Source organism: Ascaphus truei, chromosome 4 (assembly GCF_040206685.1).
Source record: "Ascaphus truei isolate aAscTru1 chromosome 4, aAscTru1.hap1, whole genome shotgun sequence".
NCBI lineage: Eukaryota > Metazoa > Chordata > Amphibia > Anura > Ascaphidae > Ascaphus > Ascaphus truei.
Genome location: NC_134486.1, coordinates 384,400,476 through 384,424,220, shown reverse-complemented (window position 1 = coordinate 384,424,220; position 23,745 = coordinate 384,400,476). Strand labels below are relative to the sequence as shown.

General features: G+C 42.9%; 1 protein-coding gene across 1 annotated transcript; it reads left to right on the top strand.

The window, feature by feature from the left end:
- Positions 1–2,292: 2,292 nt before the first annotated feature.
- MRPL19 (mitochondrial ribosomal protein L19) lies at positions 2,293–14,025 on the top strand. Its single transcript, XM_075598488.1, has 6 exons — positions 2,293–2,382; positions 3,343–3,454; positions 4,353–4,471; positions 7,821–7,955; positions 9,560–9,741; positions 13,710–14,025. Exons 1-6 carry the CDS (start codon positions 2,337–2,339, stop codon positions 13,977–13,979), a joined length of 864 nt encoding a protein of 287 aa, XP_075454603.1. The 5' UTR covers positions 2,293–2,336; the 3' UTR covers positions 13,980–14,025.
- The last annotated feature ends 9,720 nt before the right edge of the window (positions 14,026–23,745 follow it).

Genomic DNA, 23,745 nt, shown 5'->3' with positions numbered 1-23,745 from the left:
GGACGCCTTCATTGACGGATCGGATAGATCGCGTTGTGGGATAACTCTGCGGTCCGACGGATCTACTTTACAGTTTGGCCTGGTCTGGTCTAAGACCAGGAAGGTACCCAACGTGCACCACCGGCCATACACAGGGGTAGCGCTACTTCTCACACACTTTGGGGTGGGCCTGTCTTGTGGACGCCAGGTGGTTAGGTGCCCTGGGCACCCTCATAACTTTGGTGGAACCTCACCGGGGTGTGGACAAGGTGTGGTCATATACAGTGGGGGTACTGTATGGGTACGGCCTTGTGTGGCCTTGTTATTACCGTGTTATCAGTTTATATGCCAGTAAATATAAGTTAGCCATACTGTGTGTGTATCCTTATTCCTTTACTGGTGGGTTCCTGTGAGGGGTTATCCTACTGCGTTCGGATCTCTCTCAGGTGGAGGCGCTGTATACCAACGAAAGTGACCACCCCAGGCTCCCAGCGGCGGAGGATCAGGCCTCGCAGGTAACAGCAGCACAGGTAGTTTCCCTTAAACATGGGGAAAGGGGGCTACGCGTATATAGTTTAATTTACTGAGACACTGATTTGGAGCGCCACTCCTGTCTTTCCGCACTAATTATAACGCCTAGGGGGGGAAAAAAGAGAAGAGAAGCGTAAAAAGGTACATTCATTGACGGGAAGGAAAGGGAGGGGGAAGAATATCACTCACAAGGGTAAGTAAAATATAGGCATATGTCAATAAATATCACCGCCAACCAGGTGTCTCCGTGTCTGTGATCCGCAGCCTGAGCCTCACTTCACAGCAGAGAACAACGGTACACTGGAAAGCCAGAAATCACTGTTAAATGTCCGCAAGAGATAATTATAACGCCTATCCACTAAAGAAAATAACCTAACATTAACCCAGTGCTACAACCTTAAACAACGTGTGGTTATATTGTGTCCATCCTTTAGTGCTAATGCTATGTAAAAGGGGTATTCCCCCTCACATCACATGCAGGAGAATGAAGGTGCATATTAGGCCTCGGACACGCTTACCGCTGGCGTGCCGAGGCTCAGGGAAAGCGGGTGCTTTCCCTGGCCTTGCGGTTGCTTACCGCACGCGCTCTCAGCAGGCCGTCCGGGGGCGGGCGCGTCACTGGCCGGGGGCGAACCGCTCACGTGACCGGCCTGTCTCGCCGACAAGCGGGGGAGTTTTAAATTCCCCTAAGACCTGCGCTCTAATTGCGGCTGTAGGGGCTCAGTGCTGAGCGGGAGAGCACGTCAGCACGCTTCCGCAAGCAAGCGCCAAACATGTCCGGGGCCTAAGACCTGCGCTTCCGCAAGCGCGCGGAAGCGCAGGTGAGCCCCTACTAAAGCCGCTCTAATTGCGGCTGTAGGGGCTCAGTGCTGAGCAGGAGCGCGCGTCAGCATGCTTCCGCAAGCAAGCGCCAAACATGTCCGGGGCCTTAGGCCGCGGTCCCAGTGTGCAAAGTAGCACGCACGCCCGGCGCGGGGGGAGGGGGTTAAGGGGCAGCACATGCACAGTGCTTCACCGTGATCTGCAGTCTGGGAGAAGATGCAGGAGATTGGGGCGGGGCGTGGTGGAGGTTTTCCAGGGGTGTGGCCATGACCTCACACGGCTGGTTCGCCCTCATTGGCTGAACCGCGGGCGGGTGTGTGGCTACCCCTCCGTCGCAAACTGTAAATTCAATTTCTATGTCTTTTAAAAAAACTTGTCGTACAGGGCGGCTGCACATCCGGTGCGAAGGTACTTACTGGGCCCAGCCCCATTGAGGGGCGGTGCTTATACGCACAGCGCACGCCTCGAAGGCACTGGGGCCGCGACCTACACAGCACAGCACGTACCATCAGTGTCGGTGTATTGCACGCAGAACAGCATTTCTGTCTGTATTATAGACAATAACAAATAGAAGATAAAAGCGGCTGCTAAAACGTTATATTGAGAATGCTATTGTTCAGCGTTTCTTTAAAAGTGCAAAAGATTTCAAATAAATAAGCGCTAGATGAGCGTTAGAACTTATTGTCTGCTTAGAAACTGAAAACCTATACATTGCGATGCAGTTGATGATTTTATTTAACCAAAACCCCGTTGCCGGACACTTCAGTGATTAGTGAGTTACTGCAGCAGGACCAGGAGTCAGGACCTCGTGCTGCTGCGTGACAATCACAGTGAGCAAAGAGCTGCGCGACAATCACAGAGTGAGCACAGAGCCGCGAGCAGCAGCAGAGTAGGGGGCGGGGCTTGAGTCACTGTGCTATTCTAGGAGATTTGGCCGCTTTGGCTTTCCGTCAGAGCGGGTGTGCATTGCGCATGCGCGGGGGGAAGCCTGTCTGTATGAAGATATGGCGGCGTGCGGGAGGTCACTGCGTGTCATCTGGCACCGACCCCGTGAGTGTGGACACCGGGGCGGGCAGGGACCCCTCTGATCACTGTCACCGCGCCAGCAGTGACATTACATGTTTCTCTGTACAATGCAGCCGGCGAGTAATCACTGTATTGGGCGATGTATAGAGAGAGGTGTATATATGTGTGTAATCACACAGGAGGGCGGTGTGATTATAAATAACATTGCATCCTCTGCAACAGGAAGCAGTGAGGTGCCTGCGCCCCCGCCCACCTTGTTGAATGGGGAATTATGGACAATTTGTCTAGGTCAACAGGGCAGGTTGAGATTGTTGGCATTTCAACATCAATTCCACTGGGTTACAAGAATAGGGTCAGTGTTATATGGTGCCCAGATTAGGTGTAGGCACCAAATGCATGATGATATGGCTAACATAATGTATAGAATATCCTTAATACGCTATGTAATGCACACAGAACAGCGTAATAAACATCATCCAATATATGGAAACTGAAAAGCTTTAAAGTTGGGTCGTGAATAAATTCAGAAGGGCAACTCGCATAGTAGCGTGGTGCCCATTGTACGTTCTCCTAAACAGTCCAGAGGTTCCAAGGTGTGCGATATCCGTTGGGGTACGGATCCAGAAGAATTGAAATAGAGCACGGAGCACAATCGCGATGACAAAAAAAGATTGATAACAAGAGGTTACTCCAATAAAAATATCTTGATAAAACATGGTTGCACAAAACGCGTAGGTGCGTTTTTTCCCTCTCCATATCCATGTGAATTAATACATCTATTTTTATTTTGGGTCACTTATTGATCTCAGTCTATTTTTTTTAATCGCAGTTGTGCTCCGTGATCTATTTCAATTCTTCTGGATCCCACTGGGTTATGGACGATTTCTAATCTTAGAATAATACAATAAGGAATAAGGAATGTACTTGTGTTTTTTATAAGACAGGTGCAGTTTTATAACTGTACCCTTTATATTTCCTCTGAAGGGTTATTATCTGCGCCTGTCAGATTTCTTACTGATGGAGAACCAACCAAGTTCCAGCCGCCACCTAAGCCTGTTATTGTCGATAAGACGAAGACCCAAGAATCTCAGCGAAAGTAAACCACTTTTTCTATTGTATTAACCTGTCGAGAAACCAATGGACCAATTACATACTGCTTTTCAGTGAAAGGGTTGAATATTTAAGTATGTTCACAATGTTTTAGAACATGTGACATTTTTGTACCCAAAATCTATATGGGCATTATAAATGTGTATGTGTAGTTTTGTGTTATTTTCTTTAAATAAGTAGCACTTTAACATTTGTCTCCTTGTAATTGTACCTTTCTTTGGAATAAAACAGCATTGCTTCCATTTTCCCCCTTCGGGGGGGAAAAATGGCTTTCATTCTGCTTGTATTATATGCACTCTTTGAAGACATTTTGACAAATAAAAACGGGGGTGTTGTTTTCAAACAGTTTTTGATAGATTTAACGTCTGGGGTAGTCTCATCCAAGAACAATGTAAACGAATGCCAATGGCATGTTTAATGGGTTACATGTACAGTATGTGATGTCTTAAAAAAAAAAAAATACAAATATAAAAATCAGATTAATGCTGTATTTGGATTCTGGGTAGTGACATCAAAAGGGCGACAGCCTGATAGTGCCTTGTTTGCAATGACTACTAGCTGCACAGTGCAGAATCTGACCTAACTTAAGCAGATACTTGCAAAAGAACGAAAGAGCTATCTGATTCAGTATTCTCCTTGTCTCTTTCTTTGCCGTATAAGTTGCTGTGTAGGGGTGCATATGTAATGAACTGGACAGGATGCGGAAAGCGGCACATCTGATACGTGCTCATTTGTAGTCACCGCAAGCAAATCTTGTAGCTTTTATTAATCACATATTCAGTAGGCAGCACATTTATTTGAAATATTCAGAAACGTACAAACGTTTGAGGGTTATGCAAATTTATATAGTTCCAGGCGTTACTACCTTTTCTGTCCCACTGCAGGTTTTTGAGCCCGGAATTCATACCTCCCAGGTGTAGAAAAGACCCATTGACATTTTATCTCCAGAGGAAAGACATGATTGAAAGGAGGAAGATGCTGAACATTCCAGAATTCTATGTAGGTCAGTGACACACGCCTGTTCCTATTCCCTATTTATAATCCTATAATGGGAGTCCAAGAAAAACAAAGGAGCTGTACAAATCCACAATAGCAAAGTAGGTAACAGCCAGGTGTATTCATCTTTTGGGAAAAACCTTTTTGCCCGACAAACATCTTTTGAAAGCTTGAACTGTGAAATTATGAATATGGGAAAACTCCTATTCTTTGAGAGATAATACAGGCAAATTTCATGAAGACTTGGTTAACTCGAGGGGTGCGCAAAGTTTTAGCGCTGCGCCACCGCTCCTCCCGTGCTCACGCCCCCCTAGAGCGTCAAATTACGTCACGGGGTCAGGTCACGTCAAGGGACATGGGCGTTGCTGTGGCGACGCGGGTCATGTGACATCACGACCCGCGGCATCATTTAATGCTGCGTCGCCATAGCAATGCATCTTAGCCAAGATAGGTGAGCGTACAGAGGCCTCACGCTGTCTCCGGCATTTAATTGAAATGCCTTGTTGAAGAGCGCGGGGCCTCTTTATGCTCTGCGCCCTGCACCCCCCTCCCAAAAAAAAATCTTGCACTCCCGAGTTAACTTATACTCAACCTAAATGGTGTTTTTAATTAAGTCTGCTTTAACATAAATGTTATAATAAGATGGAAAGAGTTCCTAATTTTCCCTTCTGATTTCTCATTCTTTTTTTCATGCATTTATTTGCTCATTTAGATAAGTGTTATTGTTTCAGTTTGCTGAATTCGATATATTCTTTGGTTATATTGATTTGAATTATGTTTCAAATGTATGACTTCTAACTAACTGGTATAAAACTCAATAGAATGATTATGGCAAAATGCCAAAATAAACGCAAAACAGAAGAGTAGTTGTCGGCTTTTGTGGTCTCCCGCGTACTTGTTTGGAAGTGAAGTTGGTGTTTTACATCTACGGGCCTATTCATTTAACTGCAAGAATGCAAAGGCAATATCACATGGAAATACATGTTGCCGTATTCATGAAACCGTTCTAGCATGGTATTGCACAACTGTGAGAATTGGTCGCTTGGTAGGACAGCTCTACCTCCCAAGTTTTACAGCAGAGGTCAGTCAGGCATCTAGATCTGAACAGACTGGGGTTAACAGCCTTGAAATTGAACGGGGCATTCTGAAGAGGCAGGGCCTGTTCTATAAAGTGCTCCAAACCATGTTAAGATCCAGGAAAATGGGCCACTTTAAATATGTCATCAGCGTGTTTCAAGCTGGTGTCAACAGTATAATATTCAACTAGAAACGGCGCCAATTGCCGTGTCCTGTATTTTCTGCAGGCCAGATTTAAGAAATAATAATCGCCCAAATCACTGTAGGTAGAACTAGCAGGGATTGGAGCCTACAGAGGACAATCACTAGTAAGATAAATGTGTAGGTGAGATCTTAAAGGGAACAACAAGAATGAAACCAGTAACCAGAATGTGTTTGAAACTCTCAAATAATAGTCAATATTTCATATTTAGTTTAAATTAAAATGGGGGTCTATAATTATATTTTATCCACAGTTTATTTAAAATAATTTACAAATCCTAACAGATTAAACTCTGAAAATGTTATTTAAAAATAATTATGCGCTTTTTTTTTGTTCAACCATCAAGTATTATTAACACACTAAAGATATCGCTGTCCTTAATTTAATTTGGTGAGCCTGCACCTTTCTGAGGGACTTCCCTCGCCCTAAATGGTATATATCGCATGTAAAGTGTGTGTGGTTCAAATGAGGTGTGCTAAGTGTTTCTGTACTGAAAAATCTAATTGAATACCTTGAGTTTCCACTTTATCACAACTTATTGCCTGGGCATATCTCTTTGTTAAGTACCAGTTCACTGTTCAAAGACTAACCCCTGTGTGTCTTGTCTATTCATTTTATTAATATTTTGCTAGTAAAAGATTTTGTCCATCCCATTTTTTCTAGTATACAATGCAAACATATATATTCAAGTTGCTGTAATGTGCTAGTTAATGAAACCTCAAGTAATAACTGATATAACAGTAATTGATATTTAGCACTGTTTTAGACATTTTTCTCATTCTTTCAAACTGCATAGCGAACATTTTTTCTGTTTTAATACAATATATATTTTTAAAGTTCTCTTTGAGGTTTCAATAGTCTGAAATCTGTCTGTTTACAGTCTCATCAGATCAGATATTCGACACAGCAAGTTATTTAGACAAATAGGATCTTGAATAGAAGCCAGTGCTTGGGTGCAGATGGTTGGAGAAATTGGTTAGGACAGATAGAGGTTTCCCCCATAAGTAAGATGCACTTCGAAAATAGAAGTATTCTCCTTCGCACACAAAATTGTTAACACAAACTAAATGAAAGATTCAAAGCATTTCTTTTAGGTAAAACGTGAGATTGCACAAGGTTTCAGGGGTTGACCCCTTTGTCAGGTGCTAAAAAGAACACCGCTATTTGAGTGCTAAATTGTATTGTATGTCTTTATATAGCGCCATAAATGTACATAGCGCTTCACAGTAGTAATACATGTTGTAATCATATAAACAACAAATAATATATAGAACAGGTCATGGGAATAAGTGCTTCAGACATAAAAGTAACATTAAGGAAGAGGAGTCCCTGCTCCGAGGAGCTTACAATCTAATTGGTAGGTAGGGGAACATATAGAGACAGTAGGAGGGAATTCTAGAATGTGCGTCTGCAGGGGGCCAAGCTTGATGTATCATGTGTCCAGGATTATCCACAGTGCTATTCATATGCTTCTTTAAGCAAATGTGTCTTAAAGTGGGTCTTAAAGGTGGATAGAGAGGGTGCTAGTCGGGTATTGAGGGGAAGGGCATTCCAGAGGTGTGGGGCAGTCAGTGAGAAAGGTTTAAGGTGGGAGAGGGCTTTAGATACAAAGGGGGTAGAAAGAAGACATCCTTGAGAAGAACGCAAGAGTCGGGATGGTGCATAGTGAGAAATTAGGGCTGAGATGTAAGGAGGGGCAGAAGAGTGCCACACTTTTTTTTTTTTTTTTTGCAAAATCAATTGATATAATTGAGCTTTTGTGCGAGCTGTAGGAGTGGCTAAGTGAGTAAAGGCACCGAGTCTGAAACCAGTGACACTGTGACTTTGGGCAAGTCATTTCATCTTCCTTTACCTCAGGCACCAAAAATTAGATTGTACGCTCTACGGGGCAGGGGCTCATTGTGCCTCAAATTTACACCGCTACGTAAGCAGTCTGCGCTATATAAGAAGTATATTATTTCTTTGTGCCATATTTGGGCTGTAGTATTTAAATACGGCTTATGGCTCACGCCAGAGGTTTTGTGAGATGCAGGGCTATGGCCTATATTTATTTTTTGTCTTGTCTCGTATTTATTAGGATGCATTCTTGATGTGTACATGGCAGATCCTCATGCAAGTGGAAAAACAAACAGATTTGTTGGAATTTGCACCAAAAGATCAGGAAATGGCCTTGGGGCTACATTTGTGCTCCGTAATATTATTGAAGGCCAAGGTAAGTGTTTTTTATTTTGTGCATTAAATTGTTGCCCTGCAGTTAGATGTATCTCTCGGTGTTCTGAACATTCAGCCTCTGCCGCATACTCCTTCCTTTCTTGGGCATGCTTGTGTGGGGCACACAAACACAGCCCGAAGAGCGGGAGGATGAGCACGGCCTCCGGCTGATTGCCAGCCTGCTCCGAACCCAATAGAGGAGGTGCGCTGTTCAGTGTCTCGCAGAGATGCATCCACCTGCAGTGTCAGCAGGATAGAAATGGGGAAGGAGACGCATGTAGGAAGAAAGGCAGGAACTAGAAGAGATGGGAGAAACGCAGCGTTGATTGTTTTGTTAACTGGGTGCCTGTCAATGTCCTTGTCAGTGTGCATACTCTAACTCTCTATTAATGTCACTCGGTGGCTTGTAAATATCTGTAGCAGTCATTGGTTTTGTCAATGCCACTGTCTTTTTGCCTGCCTGGCAATGTCACCGTCTGTGACTACCTGTGTTAAACAGCTTTAAAAAATTTAAATAAATTAAATCGCATTAACAAAATACTCGTATAGGTACAGACGTCTAATTGTGCAGTGTGAGTTGCCATAAAATAAAGCATTTCCAGAACCTTTAAAATGTCATTCATCCTTTCAATAGCATTATTCGATTCTTTTTTAATAAATTCTCTTGCAGAGTTTCTAAAATGCTATTGCAGAATAATAATTAAAAAAACACAGATTTATTTTTTTTAAGCAATTTGCAGAATTTCATTATGACGGTAGGATTCCAATATTTGCTTAAGTATTCTTCTTTAGTAAGGTTTTGGTTGTGGACTTAATTATTTCATTGTAATGTTTTTGTCATTTTAGAGACACACTTATTGTATTTCCTTAATTTTCACGTTGCATCTCAATCTTATTAATACCTAGGATCCGGTGTAGTATAAATCAGGTGTAATCTTAAAGTACAGGTTTGAGACTGGCAACACTGAGTGTTGTAAACATGTGTTTGGCCTTAAAGCTGCAGTTCAGTCTTTTTTTATTTTTTATTTTTTTTTTACTTCAATAGTTTCACGTGGGCAATCTCTAATTACCTAAAGAACTGTATAGCTGCCAGTCAATTCGTTCTCCATGTTTTGATAGGTCGAAATTTGGTGACATAATTAGTGAAGGGATCTGTTTATATTCTGCTTGTCTGTCAGTGGAAGCTCATGAATATTCATGAGCACTCCTGCGCTGACATGTGCTAGAGGGAGGGCAGGGCTGACAAAGGGGTGTGCCAGGGCTTGTGACAGGACATGAAGGGGCCGTGCCTTAGTAAATGGCTGTTAAAATAGAATACAAAAAAATTGGTCTTTCAAAGTTAAATGCTAAAAGTATTTTTTCTTACTACAGAACTGATTTATTAAAAAAAACACACATGCAGGATATTGACTGAACTGCAGCTTTAAGAAATGTTGCGCTATTTCTTATCGTGCTGCCCCAGTGTCGATAAAGATGTATTTTTGTTATTGACACTGCAATTGCTCAGCCACCTTTCTCTGGCTCGCTGCAATTCACCTTGCGTTAGACCAGTGCGCTGTGGGAAATCATTTCCCCAATAATTAATCACATGTCAATCCTTCCGAGGTGTGGAGATCTGCTACGAGCTGTACAGCCCCCGTATCCATGAAATAAAGGTATTGAAGTTTGAAAAGAGACTTGATGATAACTTGATGTACTTGCGTGACGCCCTCCCGGAGTACAGCACGTTTGATTTTAATATGAAGCCTGTCCCGTTTTCATCAGAAGGAGATGTTCCAGTAAACCCGGTGAGTGAGTAAAACACCAATCAAATGCAACTAAACCTGTGCTTGTCCTTAATGTTGAGAAGAAACTAGCAAATCTCCAATACTATATGGTCATTTTACATTTTTATTCTCTTTTTGGCACACTCGTTTAAGCAGCTGTAGTTATTTTTGGGGGAGGGCTATAACAGAAACTCAACATGCTGTAAAATACCAGTATTGAAGGACTGCACATTTCTAGCAGTCTGAATCGGTAACTGCCTGAAGTCTAATATATGTTACGTGTTGAAAATCATTGGCCTAAATATTTATTATCTTAAGTAACCGATTCACATACCTTTTTATTGGAGCTCCCAGTAATCACAGCTTTCTGCTCCTATTTCATCTAAACCAGTGGAGGCCAACTCCAGTCTTCAAGGCCCACCTACAGGTCGGGTTTTAAGGATATTCCTGCTTCAGCACAGCTGGCTGTCCATTCTGACTGAGCCACTGATTGAGCCACCTGTGCTGAAACAGGGATATCCTTTAAACCTAACCTGTTGGTGGCCATTGAGGACTGGAGTCGGCCACTCCTGCTCTAAACCCTCCATATGCTAACGAAGAAATTTCACTGTGGGGAACCTTCCTCTTATCAGTAACGGACCCCACACTTAGTAGAAACCACACCAATTACCTATTCTAGGCACACGGCTGTCACTAGCCAGAGACGTGCAAGTAATGAGGAACACATGGGCACTCTATTTAAAGAAAAATAATGTTCTGTTGCCATGTATACAGCCATCAGCTTCAGTGGTAGTGAAATCTTTGTGCTATAGGTGCCTCCTGGTGCTATAACACTCCTTGCAGCCTATTCAGAACTAATAGAGCTGGTTGGTTTACAAGAAGCACTGCACATTCATTGTGTATCTACGTTTAACTGTTATTTATTAAGCATTATATTGGCTCTCTTGGTAGCAAAGGGGTCATTGAGAGGATACATCTCCTATGACTGACTCCGCTTGTCTGATTATAGTGTAAAGAAGTTTGGATACAATTAACTAATTTTGTTAAGTTCCGAGCTGTGTCCTTTGGTACTCAAATGCTAGTAAGCAGTGGCGTAGCTAGATTTTTCAGGATCCCATTAATATTAATACTGACTGCAAAAAAAATTTCCATTCCCCCCCCCCCTCCGCATCCTCTCCTTGATCCTCTCATCATCCCTCTTCTGCATCATCCTTCATCATCTCTCCCCATCATAATCATCATCTCTGCGCTTCAGCATCTCTCCACTCCTCCCCATCTCTCCCCCACTATCATCACCTCTCTCTCCCCCCACCATCATCCCCCCACCTCTCTCCCCACCATCAGCATCCCCTCTCCCCCCCACCACCATCAGCATCCCCTCTCCCCCCCACCACCATCAGCATCCCCTCTCCCCCCCCCCCCACCACCATCAGCATCCCCTCTCCCCCCCCCACCACCATCAGCATCCCCTCTCCCCCCCCCACCACCATCAGCATCCCCTCTCCCCCCCACCACCATCAGCATCCCCTCTCCCCCCCACCACCATCAACATTCCCTCTCCCCCCCACCACCATCAGCATCCCCTCCCCCCCCCCACCACCATCAGCATCCCCTCTCCCCCCCACCACCATCAACATTCCCTCTCCCCCCCACCACCATCAGCATCCCCTCTCCCCCCCCCACCACCATCAGCATCCCCTCTCCCCCCCACCACCATCAACATTCCCTCTCCCCCCCACCACCATCAGCATCCCCTCTCCCCCCCCCCCCCCACCATAAGCATCCCGTCTCTCTCCCCACCCCCTCCCCCACCCCAATCGGCTATAGCAATGCCCCTGCGTGTAAGCCCTTGTTCCAGCTTTCTCTAGGTTTAAAGACAAGATAGACCTGTTTATGCCAAATAATATAATATAATTCCTTCAGTTAGAGCCAAGTTTTTTCCTCCTTTAAACCCCACCTTCTAGAATTCAGTCTTCCTTCCTCACTTTTGATGCATCTTTCATATAAAGGGTCAACAACAGGATCTTCCAATATGATTTCTATTAGGGAGATACCTTTTTATTGGGTAAATATTTTTCAATAAATTGTTAAATAATAAAAGGGTATCGATTTAAATTACATTTTTCGTGCTTAATCACGTAACCCATAAATTATTACTATTTGAGAATCTGCACAGAGGCCAAACATCAAAACACTCTAGGTTCTTCCTTTCATTAAAACGACAAGTATGCTCCAGTAGGACCAGCATATAGGAATATATATTTTTATTGTGTGGTATGAAATCTGTCAAAATACTGCAAAAACTTCCACGTTCTGCCATATAAAAGAGCATGGTTATAGACTTTTTTCTGTACACTTTCTTATCCTATTCATATATTTTGCAAAAAAAAAAACTAATAAAAAAAAACTTAAGGTAGCCTAGTGGCTTTAAAATAGTGGGACTGTGCCAGAGATAAACACAAACCGTTGTTAAACATTGAGCACTACTCTTTGGCCCGTAGCATGTTTTCGACTTTATGTAGTAGAGTTAAAGTAAAGGTTTATGGCAATTTTTTTGCTGTCACATCAGGCAACAGAAAGCTTAATAGAAATGTGTATTTGAAGCATATGTTGGAGAAAAGCAGAATTACCCACAGAAGAAAACATGTCCCAATTGCAGACGTAGGATATATATGTAATTGCAATATGGAACACCCCTTTCCTGAAAGAAAACGTAACCTAAAGTTATACCTGCATTTACAAAATGTTCATATTGGCGGTTAGGGTTTGCCACCTTCTACTGAAGGCCAACATGGAGATTTACATTTTTGTTTTTATAAATGTCGTGCTCCCCTTCACCGCCGTCGTCCTGGCTTCTTCCCCCTGCAACTCATTACTATGGCCACGTTTTGTCAATTGGTGCGGCGTTGCCATGACAACGGGAAGCTACGTGCCGTCACGCAGCATCAAGTTGCCGTGCCAACAAGACGCCTCATGGCGCCGTGACATCGCGTAGCGTCTTGTCATGGAAATGGGCGTCACGTGATGCTGTTACATCACGGAGCGTTGGCGTGGCGACATTTGACGCCGTGTGGCCATATTGACGAGTGAAGCTGTTGGGAGATGCCGCCGCCGCCGCCACCAGAGGTTTACGCCGCCTGGAGATACGTGGCCAAAACCCATTGTCTCCGTGTGAAACCCAGAGTGGTGGCAAACCCAAACCCAGGCGGTTGCTGGACTGCAATCTGCAGTGTGCTGAATACTGTAAATTGCACTCGCGATACTGCAGTCCTGCCACGGGCGCTCATGTATCCAAGCGGAACTTCTGTACTGTAAGAGAAAATATTCAGGCACTCCAGTGGTCTTGGTGAAGAAAAATATATATTTATTCGAACAGGATTGACATTTCGGTCTGACCTCTGACTAGATAATTGGATGTCAAAATAGAGGAAAGATACTTGCCCTGCACGCCTGTTCCTTTGGATCATTTTCTTGTAGGATTATTTTGAGGTGTGTAGCTTCTCCATGGGGGGGGGGGGGGGATTCCCCAACCGGCACCATATTGTCTCAGTAAAGATTGGAGTAATAGCCACACTCCTCTTTCAAAAGATCATTAGATCTGATTAGATGATATTATATTAGACAGTATCTCACCAAATTTCATTTAATGATCTTTTGATAGCGTGCGACTATTTCTCCTATCATTACGAAGATGATAAATTGGACCGAAACGTTGATCCTGTTCAAATATATATTTTTCTTCACCGACCACTGGATTGCCTGGATATTTTCTCCTCGCTGTAATCTGCAGTGACATTTCACAGTATTTTCTCTAACAATGTTTAGAGGGGATTAAAGATGTGCAGAATAGCAGTTTTAATTATTGATTGGAGCCAATAATGTTTGGGGGGTTTCAATTCTTTAAGCATAAGGGTCCTGAACAGTATCTTTGTTTTGCCATTGACATTACATTGGTTAATCATATATTTTTATGTTTCCACGCATTGAAGCTAAAAGTCAAGATGAAGCCTAAGCCTTGGTCCAAACGATGGGAGCGGCCTCAGTTCAACGTACAAGGAATTCGATTTGAACTTTACCTAACTGAAGAACACATTGAAGCAGCGAAGAAGGCTGCCAAACCCTGGGAAGAATTTGACATGATAAGGGAATATGACACCACCAAAATTGAGCAGAAAATCTGGGAAGAAGTTAACCGGGAACTTAAATCTAAGCCAACTAGCCCAAAGCGTGAAGATGTGAAGACTGCTGACACTAATTAATACACATCAATATAATAAAATATACATTTATAGTTTTTGCAAACAATTTCTAACTTTGTGGTTTGTTTTGTTTCCCTTGTAACACGTTTGTTGCACTGTAATGCACTGCTCCAGTACCCTTCCCCTGCTCACAAGACAATCGCACGAAAGACAAATACTCCAGCACTAGCACGATAAGTGGGAAAAAGTACAGTAACAGTATGAGTTTGCACAGAAAATAGGTTTACATGTAGGTTTACTCAGAATAGACAAAATGTGGAGAAAAATAGCAAGCCGATACAGTGTACGAAAATACCACAAAATCGACACTGAGAACATGCCCCCAATACAGGTGAAGGCAGGTAACGTTGAGGGCCCTGTGTAGCCCTTTCTCAGGCTCAGTACTCTGTGTTAATGTTAAGGTGCAAAATAGTAGGGTAATGCTGCACTCCCCAAAGAAACAAAAATGTACAATAAATGCCGGTGCTCCTGGTTCAGGAATCTCTGGGTGTTACTCCAAAATCTGATAGGAAGGAAAAACCTGATATATCATTGGCTCACAATACATTTTCTAAGCAGAAATCCGCAGTGCCCAGGTTTTTCCTTAATGTTAAGGTGGCCACATTTGTAAGTTTTTCATACTGGATTTCGGCGTCCCATATTGTAAGTGTGACGTCACAATGAGTTAGGAATGATTTGCTAATGCTTGGGGCTGAATGGTGTCTCCCGCTTGACTGCTATATTCTTTGGTTTGTCATCTCTGCACTTGGCAGGGCGGGGAAAGGCACACACTGAACTAATGAGTAGCAGTGGGCGAAAAACGAATGCCTATAGGGGTGGGTGACATATTATGAGATGACCAGGCAGTGGCCTAACTTTGTTTTAATAATCCAGTAATGCGACATCTATCGGAAAAAGTAACACTAACACTCAAGTAGAAACTTAAGTTTTTATAAAAAAAATTATATTAATTAAAATGTAATTATAATTTTTTTCTTATTAATTTTAAGTTCAGGCATTTCACATCATGACAAAAAACAAAAGAACAAGGCGCACAACGCACATAGTGTATTAAAGTATAAAATGTGACTTTATGGTTAAAAAATAAATAGTTCTGCGTACATCAAGTAGGGAATAAACAAGCAGTTGGTATATAGGTTTACCACACCAGGAGATAACGCTGTGCGACACCCTCAGATGGATCTCAGCATTCACTGGGTCAGCAGACGTCTCATCAGTCTCTTCCAGCGTCCTCTGTTGGGGGATGGTAGGTGGATGAGTCCCTTGTAGAGAGAGCCCCACAGCATACAGCTCACAGGTAAGTAAAGACGCCGTAGGATTCAGCATCCATGGAACACTGCAGCATTTGCCGCCACTCCTCGTTGGGCGCTCGGCGATGACGTCACTGGTCGCACCTCCGCTTCCGCAATGCTTCTCATGGAACGCACAGCGTGCGTGTCAATCCAAAGTTGTAAGGCAGCGGGGAGAGATATTTCGCCAGGCAAATAAACAGTGTCCAAACAATGTCCAGAATCACAAAGGATGGGGGGAGAAGAGCATAGACACCTCTTATCCAACGCGTTCGTAACACTGGGTTACTTCTTCAGGGAATGTATGCATAGTGAAGGGGCATGTACATATATATATACTACACTTCACCCAATCACAAATGCGGTGTCTAATTGCCACATCATTAATTACAGGTGCAGCATAATGCTCTTGATTAGTGATACTCTGTCTCACAGAACATATTAACAAACATTGTATAAAATTCATTTAATCTAAAACAGATTTAATTCAAGTACATAATCGGCGCATGAAAAGTAGAGCTTCTGGAAAAGAAAAGCCATAATTAGATACAAAGCAATAGCAATCTATAAAAAGGAATGGATGTCATTTTAAACACACAGAAATTACAGAGACTAATAAAGTGACCAGATATCAATGTCTTCATTTAACCCCTTAGGGCTCAATGAATTCATCTTATAGATCCAGAAAGTCTCTTGTTGTGAGAGACTTTTAATCCTGTCACCTCCCCTTCTTTCTTTGGGGACCACTTTAACTCCCTTAAATTGCAAACTAGAGGGATCTTTATTGTGATAAAGTGCATAGTGACGGGAAAGACTATGTTTGTCATAACCTATTTTAATATTTCTAATGTGTTCCTGGATTCTAAGTTTCAGGCATCGTTTTGTACGGCCAATATATTGCAGGCCGCAATCACAATTTATCATGTATACCACATGTGTGGAATTGCAATTTATAAAAGTATCAATCACAAGCAATTCAATACTATTTAGAGTCAGATAACACATTGCATCATCTCAACATAGAATTTATCTTGAAATCAATTGAGTTTATACTGACCCATAATTATTTTCTGTTTTTATCTGAATTCTTTTTACAGGTTTGCGGAACTGCAATGGGAACAAGATTCGCCCCCAGCTTCGCAAACTTGTATATGGGTCAGTGGGAGGATCAGAACATCTGGAATAACAACCCCTTCAGCAGACAAGTAATCGTCTGGCGTCACTATATCGACGATATACTATGTGTATGGGAGGGGGATGATTCTTCCATTTGTACCTTCCTGACATATTTGAATTCCAACGATAGGAACTTAATCTTTACACTTGTGTCGAATCCACTAAGTATCAATTTTTTAGATCTACAATTGACTGCATTGGACAATGGGAATGTTTCCACCAAGGTCTTTTTCAAAGAAATTGATGCCAATAATCTATTAATGGCAAGCAGCAACCACAAAAAATCGTGGATTGCGAACATTCCCAAGGGCCAATTTATTCGAATCAAAAGAAACTGTAGTGGAGACCATGATTTTGAGACACAATCAAAAATACTTTTTGATAAGTTCCTTGAGAGGGGATATTCAAATGCTAATCTGACTAGAGACCTAAATATAGTCCGAAATATGGATAGGCAACTTATGTTAAAACCACAAGCTAAAAAAGAAGTAAGTCATTCCCAGGATAATCTAATTGAAGTGCCTTTTATTACAACTTACAATTCAATGAATAAAAAAATTGAACGAATTGTACAACGGCACTGGGCAATTTTATGCACTAATCCGATTTTAAATGACCATATCACAAAAGTTCCTAAGTTTATATACAGAAGGGCCAAAAATCTCAAAAACACATTAGCCCCCAGTGATGTGGGTCATACCCACGCCAAGCCACTAACTTGGCTTGGAGATAAACCTATAGGTAACTATCAGTGTGGGAAATGTTCCATATGCAAATTTCTCCATCCAGAGAGAAAAACATTCAAATCATTTGTCACCGGTGAGAGTTTCGTGATTGATACTTTTATAAATTGCAATTCCACACATGTGGTATACATGATAAATTGTGATTGCGGCCTGCAATATATTGGCCGCACAAAACGATGCCTGAAACTTAGAATCCAGGAACACATTAGAAATATTAAAATAGGTTATGACAAACATAGTCTTTCCCGTCACTATGCACTTTATCACAATAAAGATCCCTCTAGTTTGCAATTTAAGGGAGTTAAAGTGGTCCCCAAAGAAAGAAGGGGAGGTGACAGGATTAAAAGTCTCTCACAACAAGAGACTTTCTGGATCTATAAGATGAATTCATTGAGCCCTAAGGGGTTAAATGAAGACATTGATATCTGGTCACTTTATTAGTCTCTGTAATTTCTGTGTGTTTAAAATGACATCCATTCCTTTTTATAGATTGCTATTGCTTTGTATCTAATTATGGCTTTTCTTTTCCAGAAGCTCTACTTTTCATGCGCCGATTATGTACTTGAATTAAATCTGTTTTAGATTAAATGAATTTTATACAATGTTTGTTAATATGTTCTGTGAGACAGAGTATCACTAATCAAGAGCATTATGCTGCACCTGTAATTAATGATGTGGCAATTAGACACCGCATTTGTGATTGGGTGAAGTGTAGTATATATATATGTACATGCCCCTTCACTATGCATACATTCCCTGAAGAAGTAACCCAGTGTTACGAAACGCGTTGGATAAGAGGTGTCTATGCTCTTCTCCCCCCATCCTTTGTGATTCTGGACATTGTTTGGACACTGTTTATTTGCCTGGTGAAATATCTCTCCCCGCTGCCTTACAACTTTGGATTGACACGCACGCTGTGCGTTCCATGAGAAGCATTGCGGAAGCGGAGATGCGACCAGTGACGTCATCGCCGAGCGCCCAACGAGGAGTGGCGGCAAATGCTGCAGTGTTCCATGGATGCTGAATCCTACGGCGTCTTTACTTACCTGTGAGCTGTATGCTGTGGGGCTCTCTCTACAAGGGACTCATCCACCTACCATCCCCCAACAGAGGACGCTGGAAGAGACTGATGAGACGTCTGCTGACCCAGTGAATGCTGAGATCCATCTGAGGGTGTCGCACAGCGTTATCTCCTGGTGTGGTAAACCTATATACCAACTGCTTGTTTATTCCCTACTTGATGTACGCAGAACTATTTATTTTTTAACCATAAAGTCACATTTTATACTTTAATACACTATGTGCGTTGTGCGCCTTGTTCTTTTGTTTTTTGTCTAGTGTCTGGGGTGTCGAGCTACCCCCAAGAAAGGCTGCAGACCCACGATTAGTGCAAGACCCACATCTAAGGTCCACAATATTGTTTGTTTAATCACGGTGCACTGTTCACTTGATATTTGTTGTTCACTAGTTATTAGCTGCGCACTATCACCTTTTTTTCCACTGATTTCACATCATGGCACTAAATTACAGGACAATTGTGTCCCGACAGATCTTTCCGGGACAACGGGACGTTTGGCAACCCTATGTAATGCTTCAGCTAACAGTCCAGAATTTGCATCATATGGGATTTGACTATCTCTAGATTATTCCTAAGGGCACTTTGTCATGAATGTCTGACTGTTTATCTGAGCTGTATGCTAGCCTGATCAGTATTGAAACAATTTCTGGAATTATAAAAAAAAACTTCATGTATGCCACACCTGTGGGCACATGACTCATAATGTGAAAATGGTTAATACACCCAGCTAGCCTGCAGACACACCTCCCTGCAGGGCCCTCAAAATTAACAATATCTCTGCATAAACAGTCACACTTCAACACGCTGCCACCACCAAGAATAAATGAAGGTCTTACCTTTGGCGTTCTTGGTCTGCTGTTTTATTCCCAAAAATATGAAACACAAAAAAATAACCATATGTCCAAAAATGCGGTGAATCTCCTCTTCAAAAAGATACTGGGTTCAATTAGAGCCCAAAGACAGTACTTGCTAAATGTAAAATTGAATATACAGTACTTGTTTACAAAATACATAATAGAAATGCAGACAGTTCATAAAATAAACAGGGTAAGACATCAGAAACGCTTAATACGTTGCCACCTATTAGACTCCTCGAAAATGTCTTTGCGTTTTGAAGTATGAGTATTCACGTGTTATGGACACTTGCTGAATTTTAGTTTTTATGCCCAAATACAGGGGGGTGGGGGGGCGTTTATGCTTAAACTTTGCCTCTGTCGCAAAGATAAGCTCCCACCTTTTTATGGGTGTGTATTTCACTCCCACTCATCAATCTTGTATGACTTGTAGAGAATAGTTTCTTTTTAAAACTCACATTGGATCAGAGTATAAAATAAACCAGAACTCTTTCTGTGACCACTAGAATAACGTGACCCACATCATTGCGTTCAGATGATCAAAATGCACGTTTAGACATTTTGATCAGGCTAATTTTAATCTTTGAGGGATAAATGGATATCGGACATATAACTTCAGCCAACCCATCATGTTTGGTATTGTTTCAAGCAATTCATTTGATCTGCCAAAAATATGTATTATCCTTGTGCAGTACATCAGATGTTATTTATCTTACATGTTGTAAATCTGTATGATATAACTGGTGTCCCTTCTTTCACAATTTGTCTCTGTATAAAACAAGAAACAAAGAAGTCCAGAGCAACATCCAATTTGACAAAAATACACAGTGAAATACCTATATATCTCTTGAAAAAGGGTCATTTAGTTAACCCTTTGGCCAAAGCGTATAAGCCTGCGAGCCACTTTCCTCTAATTATAGAGGTTAATAAGGATTTTAATCGGTTAGTGTTGGGACCTGCGATATTATGGTCATGCCTTGAAAGTGGCTCTCATGCTTTTATATATATATATATATATATATATATATATATATATATATATATATATACTAGCTGAGAGACCCGGCGTGTCCCGGGATGTGAACCGTGAATAAGTATGTGTAAATGTTGTATTGTAAACTTGTAATGTCATGTGAATGCTATGTAAGTTTGTAGAAAAGTGTATTTGTAAAACAACAACAGTAGAAAGCACATGTATATGAGGGGGGGGTTAATGCTGTGTGTGTTTTTTTGCCTCCGGGGGAGTTGCGTGCGGTGTCCGTTGGCGCGGTGAGGAGCAGAATGCGATGTGGGCTGGGGGGGGGGGTTAATGCTGTGTGTGTTGCGGCCTCCGGGGGAGTTGCGTGCGGTGTCCGTTGGCGCGGTGAGGAGCAGAATGCGATGTGGGCTGGGGGGGGGTTAATGCTATGTGTGTGTTGCGGCCTCCGGGGGGGTTGCGTGCGGTGTCCGTTGGCGCGGTGAGGAGCAGAATGCGATGTGGGCTGGGGGGGGGTTAATGCTATGTGTGTGTTGCGGCCTCCGGGGGGGTTGCGTGCGGTGTCCGTTGGCGCGGTGAGGAGCAGACTGCGATGTGGGCTCGGGGGGGGGGTTAATGCTGTGTGTGTGTTGCGGCCTCCGGGGGAGTTGCGTGCGGTGAGGAGCAGAATGCGATGTGGGCTGGGGGGGGGGGGGGTTAATGCTGTGTGTGTGTTGCGGCCTCGGGAGGAGTTGCGTGCGGTGTCCGTTGGCGCGGTGAGGAGCAGACTGCGATGTGGACTCGGGGGGGCGGGGGTTAATGCTGTGTGTGTGTTGCGGCCTCGGGAGGAGTTGCGTGCGGTGTCCGTTGGCGCGGTGAGGAGCAGACTGCGATGTGGGCTGGGGGGGGGTTAATGCTATGTGTGTGTTGCGGCCTCCGGGGGGGTTGCGTGCGGTGTCCGTTGGCGCGGTGAGGAGCAGACTGCGATGTGGGCTGGGGGGGGGGGTTAATGCTGTGTGTGTGTTTGTGTGAGGTGATCGTGCGGTGTTGTGTGAGGGTGTGCAGTGGTGAAAGCAATATTTATTTAGGTAAGAGTGTGTACCTGATTCTGCAGTTCTTTTCATGGTAGCAGGCGGTGAGGGTTTTCTGTGTTGAGAGTTGTGAAGCGTGGTCCCAGAGCAGTGAGGGTTAGGTGCAAATGTAGCTCTCTCAGAGCAGTGAGGGTTAGGTGCAAATGTAGCTCTCTCAGAGCAGTGAGGGTTAGGTGCAAATGTATCTCTCTCAGAGCAGTGAGGGTTAGGTGCAAATGTCTCAGAGCAGTGAGGGTTAGGTGCTGCGAATCTCTCAGAGCAGTGAGGGTTAGGTGCTGCGAAGCTCTCTCAGAGCAGTGAGGTTTAGGTGCTGCGAATCTCTCAGAGCAGTGAGGGTTAGGTGCTGCGAAGCGTTCCCAAAGCTCAGTGAGGGGTGGGAGAGTGTGGCAGTGGTGTAGCTGAGTGATGTGTGTGATAGTGTGGCAGTGCAGACCAATGAGAGGTGTGCGGGGGCGGGCCGCAGCATGGCCTGAGGTGGAGTGACAGGCCAAAGGTGCAATGCGATTGTCCCTAGGGACACAGGAGATGCAGACAGGCATACAGTGCTTTCACAAATATAGTATAAGATATATATATATATATATATATATATTAGTGGTAATTTTGGGGGGTTTCTGAGAGCTTGCTGGGTATCTGTGTGTTAGTTAACTTTGTCCAGTTGGTCTCAGCTGTTTTGGAGGTTAGTGGCTCCTCCAACCCAGGGTTTAAAGCTCGCCACTGTCCAGTTAAGCAGGTTTTCTTTTCATGCAGCTGGTTGTGACAGGTTCAATGCCAGGACCATCCTTCCTCTAATTATAGAGGTTAATAAGGATTTTAATCAGTTAGTGTTAGGACCTGCGATATTATGGTCATGCTTTGAAAGTGGCGGCAGGCTTAAGATACTTTGGCCAAAGGGTTAACTAAATTACATTTTTTCAAGTGATATATAGGTATTTCACTGTGTATTTTTGTCACATTGGATGTTGCTCTGGACTTCTTTGTTTCTTGTTTTAAACAATTAGCCACGCCCAGTAGCAAGCACTCCTTTTGACATATATATATATATATATATATATATTATATATATATTGTGGTAATTGGGGGGGGGGGGTTCTGAGAGCTTGCTGGGTATCTGTGTGTTTGTACAATTTGTCTCTGGCCACAGAGGGTCCATAAATGTATACTATAGGCCTTTGAAGATTTGCCTGATGGACCAGTATGTATGAATGTATATACAGTATATCTTTATAGAGCGCCATCCATGTACATAGTGCTTCACAGCTGTAATACACATGATATAATAGATAATGGGAATAAGCGCTTCAAATAAAAGTAACAGGAAAATGAGTCCCTGCCCCAAACCGCTTACAATCCAAGCGAGACCATAAAAGTGTGTCCTGGTAAGTGCGTGTGCAAGGGGTCAAGGTCCGTGCATACGAGATGTATAATATCAACCATATACCCATATACTTTGTTAAAGAGGTGTGTTTTAAGAAAGTATCAAAACAGTCAGTGTGTGCTGCCCTTTAATTCCTCTCTCTTCTAAGACTGCATTTTTCTCCTTGTTCTCTCAATCTCCCGTGTGATCACCGGGGCATTTCCAAATACATATACACACATAAAAGGGTGCAAAAAGAGAAAAAACACAGACTGAATTAATAATACAATAATACTTTATAAATCAAATAGTGAAAAACATATATCTTCCACATTAAAAGAAACAAATCCTAATAGATCCAGTGATCTGAGTACCACATATAAAGCAACAAGCTCTATACTGAGAGACCCCACATCCTAAAAGTGTCCCTTGATGTTAATAAGTAAACAGTCCGGCTGCACAGATGAAATTTAGCGACCAGCACTTAACTTCTCAGTCAGCGTCCTCGTGGTGTACTCTACTTGCAGCTTACGGGTGTCCGTCGTCACGTGCGTCCCGTCACTGCTTTGCCTTCACAACGCGTTTCGTGTTGCCTTGACACTTCTTCAGGGGGTTGGCCTTAGGATCCCATGGCACTCATTTAAGTACCCTGGCTTGTATACATATTAGCCAATCGAGATCCTGCCGCATAAATAATGTGTTTTAGTGCAGGGGGAATAGCTGTGCTGTGTCCGAGGGCGCAGGTAAGAAAGGAGTTCATGTGAACTGAGAAGTGGTGAAGGAAGGAGAGATGGAGATATATGAATAGAGTTAAAGACATAATGAGGCTGGTGGAAGTGCTTAATTTGAAAAGAAGTGAGGCCACAGCAAATATAAATAGTAGAGGCAGCGTTACAACTATAGTTAAGTTCTGAGATGTGCAGTCTGGGATAGATTATATACTCCTTTCTAGCGTAGTTCAAATGCAGGAATCGGAGCCAGTAGGTGTTGTCCACTTGTCCACTCCTTTTGTCCTCCATTTTAAACTCCATTTTGCTTGCTACTTAAAAGGGCTACTTGACAAAGGCTGCATCTTTCTTCTCAGTTCCTATAAATACCGTTCAAATCTCTGCCTGAACCTCTTCCAGTTATCTTCAACATTGGCAGATAGCTGCAGATGATGATGGTTGCAATACATCCATTCCTTACACGTCTTTGTGCCTGTTGCTTTCTCATCCACA